Source organism: Opisthocomus hoazin, chromosome 2, assembly GCF_030867145.1.
Source record: "Opisthocomus hoazin isolate bOpiHoa1 chromosome 2, bOpiHoa1.hap1, whole genome shotgun sequence".
NCBI lineage: Eukaryota > Metazoa > Chordata > Aves > Opisthocomiformes > Opisthocomidae > Opisthocomus > Opisthocomus hoazin.
In genome coordinates this window covers 11,180,754-11,190,588 of record NC_134415.1, presented here as the reverse complement: position 1 = coordinate 11,190,588, position 9,835 = coordinate 11,180,754, and the positions used below count along the sequence as shown (strand labels likewise).

General features: G+C 38.9%; 1 protein-coding gene across 1 annotated transcript in view; it reads right to left on the bottom strand.

The window, feature by feature from the left end:
- Positions 1 to 1,128: 1,128 nt before the first annotated feature.
- WDR64 (WD repeat domain 64) overlaps positions 1,129 to 9,835 on the bottom strand; it is a 76,766-nt gene continuing 68,059 nt past the window's right edge. The window contains exons 23-29 of the mRNA XM_075444226.1: positions 9,118 to 9,179; positions 8,603 to 8,712; positions 7,618 to 7,806; positions 5,305 to 5,404; positions 2,174 to 2,254; positions 1,960 to 1,993; positions 1,129 to 1,202 (exon numbers count right to left, since the gene is read on the bottom strand). Of these exons, the coding sequence (XP_075300341.1) occupies positions 1,129 to 1,202; positions 1,960 to 1,993; positions 2,174 to 2,254; positions 5,305 to 5,404; positions 7,618 to 7,806; positions 8,603 to 8,712; positions 9,118 to 9,179 (650 nt within the window). The remainder of the gene's footprint in view (positions 1,203 to 1,959; positions 1,994 to 2,173; positions 2,255 to 5,304; positions 5,405 to 7,617; positions 7,807 to 8,602; positions 8,713 to 9,117; positions 9,180 to 9,835) is intronic.

Here is a 9,835-nt window from a genome sequence, read left to right as displayed (position 1 = left end):
ACAACTGAGCAGCATCCCTATGCTCTTCCCAGGATACCTGTCCCTGCTTACACTGCCTGTGCATTTCTTTCTTGCTCTTTAGTTTGACCAGCGGGTCTCAACTCAGTCATGCCAGTCTATTATCTTCCTTGCCTGATTTCTTAGACCTGTGGGGATCAAGAGCTCTTGCGCTCTATGGAAAGCCAGGGTCCTGACTTGACTTTTTGCCTGACCCATGTCCCTTAGCACTGCAAACTCCACCAGTGCGTGTTCACTGCAGCCCAGGCTGCCTCCGGTGTTGACGTCACCGATTAGTTCCCTTGCATTGGTGACCAACAGGTCCAGTATCATATCCCCTCTGGTAGGACTGTCTATTACCTGGCTTATGAAGTTATCCTTAATGCACTCCGGGAGTCTCCTGGATTGCCTACAGCTCGCCGTGCTACTTTTCTGGTGGATGTTGGGGTATTTGAAGTCCCCCAGCAGGACAAGAGCCTGCGAGCGTGATGCCTTCTGTAGCTGGGGGAAGATGGCATGTTCTATGATGCTGTGACCTAAATCCAGGTATCTTTAAATAGAGCTGTTTCTCATTATTTGAACCTAGTTCTCAACTTTCCTTCTGTCTTATCTCCACATGATTAACAAGGAAATCTAAATGTTTCTGGAAGAAGACGTTTGACTAGGATACCGCGGCATGTGTGCCACCTACGGAACACCCCATCAACTCTTTGACTATCCAAGGACACCAAAGTTCCTGAAACATGCAAGAAAGGTCAGAGCAATACCACTGGAATAACATTTCTTGTTCCTCAGGGAAGTCTGTATGGCTAGCAAAGGAAGCATTTTAAAGATTTACGTCTCTGAATCTTTAAGCAGTTAATCACAGTAAGGTGCATTTCCTTCTTAACTATCAAAAAGTGGAGTGAGATGGGCTTTTCTATGAGCATCTTGTTATAATCATGTGCTGGCTTTATTAGATTTTTTTCTCTGCATGAAGGACTAGAATAGAACTTAAGATTTGATTTCTATATATTCTACTTAATAATGAGATGGATTTAAATATAATAGAAAAAAACACAGAAAAAATGAAATAAGGAACCTGATAATCCACTTTTCTGAAGATGGACATTATGTTTATTTGTCTTGACCCTATTCTCCAGTGAAACCTGTCTCCATTGTCCATCCAGTGTGACTGGACATCTCAGCTTTGTTCCACTGAAGACCTTTAAAAAATAAATTACAAAATTTCAAGAACTAATTAATGTATTCAGGTGAACAGACCACTTTGACAGCATTTTTGAACAGCACAGACGAAAAATTATTTGTTGAGCATGCAGCTCACAGAGTAAGTCTGATCTCATTTTATTGTAAATCCATTACAGTGCCGTTGGCTTCAGTGTAGTTGCTCCTAACTTGCCGAGGCACAAGACCCCTGTATTTTATTTTCTTCTTCTGGAAGAAAATGAGACATAGATTTCAAAGGCACATTAACAGTCAGAAGAATACCATATGTGCCAACTATTTGAACATTGTGCTCCCAAGTTTTCTGTTTTCTGAGGTACTCTGTAATGCTGCATGCACAAGTATTATCATATATATCTGAATGCAGAGTACCCTATTCATCCCACCTAATTAGCCATCTAGATGTTAGGAGTCTTATACAACCTGGTTCTCTAGGTACCCTCTATAGAAAGAGATCAGCACCTCTTCTAGTGGTGACTTTTTCACCCTATGATAGGTAGGGTAGACAAGGCTGTGGACATTCTGGTCTGTCCCCATAGAAGGAACAACCCAGGAAGCCTTGCTAGACAGCTTGCAATAAATCAAAGCAATAGTACCCATAAAACAGTATTAACTTATAATAGCCAAAGCTTTGTGCAGATAAGAATCAATAGTTTTTGGACTGGCTAAAAGAGTTGAATCTGAGCAAAAAATTTAATGACATGAGGTTGAACAGAAGTAAATGTCTGGAATACTCACTTTGTGGCATGCTCTCTTCAACTGGCTTCTCAAGCTTCTGCCAAATGGAGAATGGAGTTGGATTGGTAGTAATGCAAACCATGTTAGAAATTGAAATTGAGAAGCAGATAGTTAACAATAGAACGTCAGAGTACGTGATTGTAGTAATTTAATAGTGCTGATGGCTCCTGCTGTATGAATGCCACCACATAAGGTAGAAAACATTTGTGCTTACCTTGTATGTAGGAAGACACCCAAATACTGCACCAGCCTCTCTGTTTTCAGACTTGAAACTTTCCAAAGGTTTTCTATGGATCTGATCAAGGGAAGCCAAAGTCAGTGCATTACTAGCTGAAGACAAAAGGTAATGAAGACATTACTTCTGTTATTGAACTGCATGGTAACATTCATGTTGCCTGAAGATATGTGTGTCATTACTATGCAGAGAGATTATGGTTCATGCACAGGTTTTCTTTGTACCATGTAAAGGCTGCCTTGAACTTTTTTTCTTAATTAGGAGGGGATCATTCTTCTGCTATAGTAAATGCGTAACCAGCAAAATTCCAGCTTCCCAAGGGGCATAAAATCAAGACAGTTAATACCAAAATGCTTTTTATCACATAAGTTAAAGCTAGGTTTAGCACTTACTTAGTTCCTTCACCTATTAACACCTTGGGTAAGCTCAGTAAAGGAATAATTTTCAGGGTACTTGTCAGGTTTGGTGGACACATGCTATCAGAGGACAGTGGAAGTCTAGCAAAGGGGTAATGCAGTAGGAACTCCCTCCTAGATGATGGCTTCATCACAGGGCTGTCAGTCTGGCTGTCCTTCTGCTGGGCTTTGCAAATCACAAACACTTCAACAGGCAGTTGGGAAAGATGCAGATGAACTGTTTAACTGTTGAAAGCTTTGAATTTGTGAAAATACCTCAGGTACCATGACAGTTCATCCACACTCACATGAATCCTGAGACTTACTTAGGTAGTATGCTTATGGACAGGGCAGGAAATGAAACCATCTTTACATGATATAGCTGTGATTTTACCCTAGGAAGCCAGTTTATGGTCATCCAAAAAGAAAAAATAATACACCTACAGCTTGAAATAGTGTAAAGAACTCATGTTTTCATCAAATTAGAAAATATGAGCTTAATTTGGAATGGTACATTGTACAGAGATTTTCTATTTACATTTTTTCATGGTCTGACTAATATATTACTGAGTGTGCTCTAGTAGTAACAGTGTAAGAGATATCACGTCTTCAACAATGTAAAACATTCCTAAAGGAATCTCTCGCAGTGACTGTCAATCCTAAGCATTACTCATGTGCATTAATTAGTAGCCATTACCCATTTCAGAAAGTGAGCTAATCATATGCTCTAGGTATTAGCAGAGCCTCTGAAATAGCCCGCCTCCAGTCTGAAGTGCAAGCTGAATTCCACTGGTTTGTTCTGCTCTAAGGCAAATGATAGTAAATCAAACCTTTTTCTCATCAAAAGCTCAGTCAAGAGGGGACTCCAGTGCTAATGTGTATGCAGTATCTTCTGCTATGAGACCTCCAGTGAGTCCTCTTTTCAAATGGCTGGGTAAAACCCAAAGCAGAGCCTACGTCTACTGACTTGTCCCACAATGTACTCAACTGCTGACTTTGCTACAGTAAATCTCATGTTTTAGACCCATCATCGTCATATTTTTCCCACTAACACTGTTCTCTCCTATTACACCGGTGGAATGATGGAATGCCTTGAAACTGCATGCTTGACTACCTTTGCTTAGCAGAAAGTAACCTGCTAGCTTCAAATAGTCAAGCACCCAGACAAGACGAGAGCTGATCTCATATCATTGGTGCCTCAGCCGGCAAAGACAAGTGAGAAAGGAATAAATGGCTGGCAAGGCAGGGCAATAAACAGTGGAGAGGTGTGCTCCAACCATGTTGTCATCCCTTCACCCAAGGTACACAGAGAAAAGTAGCTGGTCACATGGAGTAATGTTGTCTTTTACTGACTACTGTTTGGACCTAGCTGACCACAGTAGAGTATCTGACTGTGGTACATAGCAGACTCACAGTACCATCCCTCACTAGCTGTTGACCACTAACCTTTGAGGAAAAATGGTCAGAAAGGTGTTAATGAAAGCTTTTTTAGCAAGTGGACATAGGATTTGTATTTTTCCTTTTCTTCTGCAACTGCAAGAGAAGAAGTTTCATGTGTTCCCATGACTTTTAAGGGCTAACCCAGGTAAAGATAGAGGAGCTCCACCATTATGCAATTCGAGTTGTAGAAAATACTCAAAACAATATCTAAACTAACTCAGAACTCTCCTGATTTCTGATTTCATGGGAACCCTGAAAGAACTATTGTGTATAACTAGGGATTCACTGTTGTTCTAGTATTTTCACACTTCCTTAAAGTAAACTTAAGACATTTAGGATTTCTGTTGAAGCATGTGAAAATTCTAGAGTTTTTTAATGCTGTTAAACCAAACAAATTCCATCCTAAATTGGAATTTGGAAGTGTGAAACAATGAGAATGAAAACCGGAGAGGTTTTTTCAGTCCCTCTGTTCATTTTTGTTCTAGCTTGTCCGCTGAATGAGAAGGTGTCCTGGTTTTGGCTGGGATGATAGAGTTAATTTTCTTCCCAATAGCTGCTCTGTTTTGCATTTGGTATGAGAATAATGTTGATAATACACTGAAGTTTTCAGTTGTTGCTAAGAAATCAAGGATTTTTTTCAGTTTCCCAGGTTGGGCTAATTAGCAGAAGTGCAGGAGCTGGGAGGGAGCACAGCCAGGCAGCTGGCCCAAGCTGGCCCATGGAAATATTCCATACCATAGGCGTCATGCTCAGTTTATAAATGGGGGTTGGCTGGGGGGCAGGAACTCTCTTTTTCTGTGAGTTCAGTCTTTTCTGTGAGTTCATACTTTTTCCAGGAGTTCAGTCTTTTTCCGTGAGTTCGGCAAGTTCTGCAAAATTCTTGAGTTCGGCGAAATCCACAAAATTTGTGAGCTCTGGGAAATCCATGGGCTCAACAATTGCTACTCAGGGACTGGCTGTGCAATCGGTCATCAGGCAGTGTGAAAAATTGTATCCTGTATAGCTTGTTTTGCATATTCTTTATTATTATTATTCCCTTTGTTGTCTTATTAAACCATCTTTAACTCAATCCACAAGTTTTACTTTTTGTGCATTCTCCTCCCCATCCCACTGCGGGATTTGAGCGGCTGTGTGGTCCTAGTTGCTGGCTGCTGGGTTAAATCATGACAGAAGGATATGTGGGGTTATTTATGGCTAATTTCCAAATTAGAAATACAATTGTATTTCCTATATGTTGCAAAGAACAGAAACAAATTTTTCATATACATTAGCTACCTTTGGAGAAGCCAGAGATTTGAAAAACTTCAAGTCCTGAATTATGTCCACGTGTTTCGGCTTTTCTAAGTCTGAAGGTGATCTAGTGAGTGACTTCCACCTGCACACACAAGACAGAAAAAATCTGATGCTCCTATCAAAATGGCATTTTTAAATGCAACATTCTTAGCTTGCTCCAAAATAAAATTATTTTGAAGTTATTCCATATATCTTCAAAATATAATTTATATTAGGACCTTGATAGGTGTCACAAAATGCTTCACTTAACACTTTGTCAATCCAGATACTGGCTTGTCATCTTTAGAAGGCTGGAAATGTTAATATTAAAACCCCTAGTTACCACAGCTGGGTGCTAACTCACTATCTGATAATGGCTTTTCAGCATTTCTGTCAATTCTGACTACAATTCCTGTATGCCATTTTCATAACAAAGAAGGTTTCCTCTGCTCGTATATCTGGTTTCCAAAGTTAATCACAAGAAATCTGTTAGTATCTGTTAGTGTAGATTAACACAGTTTCATTTATAATCAGAAAAATTAAGTCAGATCATACAAGTTAAGGAATTAGAGAGAAACTGAGACTTTTCTTCTATGTGGGTCTATCTACCTGCAGACATTTTGCAATAGGTCACCCGAGCCACTTGTTTAAACTGTAAGCACCTATGCTGTTCAGCTGGGTTTGTACCTTTTCAGGTATATGCATTTGGGGAATATCTGTTAATAACATCTATAACTTGATTTGATAATTGAAATTCTAAAATAATATCTTAGTCACTTGTATGACAGCTATGCAATAAGCAAATTGTAGTAGCATCATGAAGATAACTGACTTGACCCAAGAGAAGCTTCCATATCCTGTAAAGAACAAAGCCTAGCATCCATAAGTAACACAGCCTTTTGGGTGATGGTTGGCTAGCTATCCGTTATACTGTTTGGTACAATTAATCCAGAGCAATCAAGTTACTCTTGAGGTGACAGCACATAGGGTATATAGAATGATAAGACTGAAACTTTCTGTTGCGCAGCGTGTGGCAGCCTTTTTTTCAGTTCTTTGCACAGCTAAGCAGGCTTCTCATTTGTTTCCAGTCTGTTTAAATTAATGTATTTTAAATGTATGATAGCCATTCTCCTTTACTGAAATATTTGAAGAGTCCTCAAAAAGTAGTTACAGTTTGACAAAGACATGTCATTAACAGAATTTTTCTTTAAGGTTAGCTGGCTTAATTATAGTATCTTTGAGCCCAGAGGTTTCAAACTAGCTGCTGACTATTCAAAAGCACTGCAGGGGTTAGTCCTTCACACACAGCCGAGCACTTCTCTATATTGACGAGTTACTGTTCTGACTTCAGTGGGACTACTCACATTAGTAAGAACTCTGTGGAATAGTAAGTGTTAGCAGGATACTGACCTAAATGGGATAACAGTAAAGCACCTTAGAGATTTCCCATTGTCCCAAAGTGCTTTGGTTGAAGGGCAGCCTAAGAATGCAGATGGTATACGAAACCTTACCCCTAAAGTGTGCATGACTTTTTAAGCCCTGAAATAATTTTTTCCCAATTTGGACCGTTTTGTTACTGAAGGCACTATACATGCTGCCTCTGAAGATGCCTGCTTCCGTATTTGTGTTCATTTGGTCAACCCACTGACTAATGAACCTGGGAGCTCCAGGACTAGGAATATGATTCAAGCTAGAGGGCCAAGGCTCTCTGGCTTGACTTGTAAATAACTCACATCCCTTGGGAACTCTAACTAGAAGGAGAGAGGCCCAGCACTGATATTGAACACACAACATTTATGCCAGTGTTAGAATGTCATGATCAGAGAGAGGTATGTGAATGTATCCATAATATCCGAGCAAATTTAAGAAGGGGAGTTTTTAAAGGAAAAATTAAACTGGGTTTATTCTTACAGAAGGATTTGGGTTTGGGTTGAAACTATTTACGTTAACCTTTTTCAATAATTTTTGGGGATCCCAGAAATGTATCAGCTTGTGGAACTGGAAAGGAAACAGGTTGCTAACCTGAATAGTGTACATAACATACAGACTCTAATTAGGCAAAAAACTGAGACAATTATCTAGTCATCACTATTACTGAATTCAAATCCTGAACATCCCCTAATCCTGACTGTCATCTAGTCATAACAATTCAGAGATTTATCCATGCTGTGTAAAAACATTTTTAAAGGGATTTTTCTAAGTAACTTGTAGGAAATACTATTATTTTTTCTGACCTTCAGGTGAAAAGTGCTTTTTAAGTATATTTTCAGAACATTTCCCCCAATCATACATGTGTGTAAATGTATGAGATCTTACTTGTCCCTGTCCAGCATGAGAGGATATTCCAAATGCTTCTTCTTTTCCATATGCTTGCTTTCCTCTTCAGTTATAGTAGGAAAGTTACTAACATCACAAGGCAAAATCAACCAACTGATATCTGATAATTCAAACTTCCTGGGTTGTCCGAGGTAACCAAGATAGTACCCTTTCGTGGCATGCCAGAGCCTACAGACGTAGTAGAAGCAGTGGGACAGAAAGGAAAAATGGGTGCTTTTTGAAGTGGAACAAAAGTGAGACAATACCTGTCTACTTGATCAAGTTCTGCAGCACTGTTCTAGAGTTCAGTATGCTAGTCATAAAGAAAAAAAATTAATGAGATTGAAGTTCACTGTTTGTAATGTAAGTAACTTGAGACTGAAAAAATCTCAGAAGGATGTTGTAAAAATCAGAAAACAAACAAACAGTTAATCTTTGTAATTATGAAACTGAGGAGTAAAGACACCAATATCCTGAGTTGCTCCTACAGTAAGGTGCTGCCACCAGAGCAGGATTTACACAAAATTTCCTCATGAATTCTCCCTCGAATCCCAAGGAAAACCCTTCAAATATACTAGTTAGCCAAGAAGGAATTACAATTGTCTGTAAAGCATCTTCAGACTGCAATGGTTTAACTGCGTAAGCACTGGTTAGATGCAATGTTTAGGACCAATGTCGATTTAACAAGTATTGAAAGCTGAAATATGATTACAACAGGAGGTAATTTCTAAAATGATAGAGCTGTTACCTATACATTCAAGGCCACCTTGCTGAAAGAAAATGACAGTCTGCATAAGGTCTGACTTCCTGAGAAAACTGAAATGTTACATTAAAAAATTAGCTATTTCAGGTGCAGACAGAAAAGGCACCCAATATTGTATTTTATTTACCTTCTACCTTATATACAAGTCCAGCAAGAAGAGGAACTTTGGAGACAGTTTAACTGATTTTCCATAGCACTAAGAAGTATTGGTCATATTTGTACCTGACTGAACCATCAGTAGATGCTGTCACTACCACATTTTTCTCCTCTTCATGAAATAAGTCAACCACTTCAGAAGAGTGTGCCCTCCAGCAGAGCTCCTCCTTTATTTGCTGAGAGAGAAAAGCAACATAACCACATTTCAGGTGGTTCTGTATGCCACCGTGGTTGCTAGCTTAGTGGATTTATCAGCATGGCTTTCTGAAAATTAAAGGAGGTGAAAAAGTAGTCCTTCCATGAAACAGCCTGAAAATGGCATATGGTAGAAACACCACTCAGGGGACATGGATAAATCCATTCTTAACGTAGCCTCTTTGAACACCATGGCATAATGCTAACTATTTTACTTACATTTTTGTTGTTTTTCACAGCATCAAGTTATTATTTCAAGCAAAAGACAAGACTTTTATGTGCAGGAAACATTTTTAGTCCTCATAGAGCATTGAATCTATTTTTTTCTGTTTGTCTTACCCTGGTATACTGTTCAAGTTAAGAAAATCTGTCAGATTTTGCCTTACATTTTTGCTATTTTGTGGATCTTCTAAGAATGAGGCAATGCTCCAGCGCATAATATGTCCCCCTGTTTAAGAAAGGAGAAAGCAAAACATCAATAAATTTTATTAGTGATACACATTCACTTGTTGCTACCATATGCTCTTGGTAAACACTGGGCAGAATGAAGCAAAAATTACAGGTCTGTTACTTTACAGTGAATGTCACTATCTCATTGTCAAGTACAGAGTAGAAAATAATGGACTATTCATTAATATGCAAAGAAAAATATATACTCTTTGTAGCAATGTGTCATTAACTGCATAGGTTTGAAATGGAAAGAATACTGTAAATTTTTTTCTTTAAATGACATGAATAACAAATAAGAGTCATCTTGTCAAGACAGTTATCTATTGCATGATCCAGATATGAGAGGTTCCTGGGGATTAAACTGTTTTTCAGTCCTGGTAAAATGAAGAAAATTTGATTAATTGCATGTGTAATGAAAGCTTCATGTTTTACAACCTTCTAGTACACTCATCTGAAGCTAGAACCAAAGAACGATTTTCCTTTATGACCCACAACCACTCAGTTTCCTGCCCAGGCTCCCTCTTCTCTGATGAAGTTGCCTTGCATCTCTTGTTTCTACTACTAGACACAGGAATCTTTTGTGTAATCCAACCTTCATACTGGTCACATCTAGTTTCTAGCACTGTACATTTGCGAGCAAGCAAGGAGGCTGAC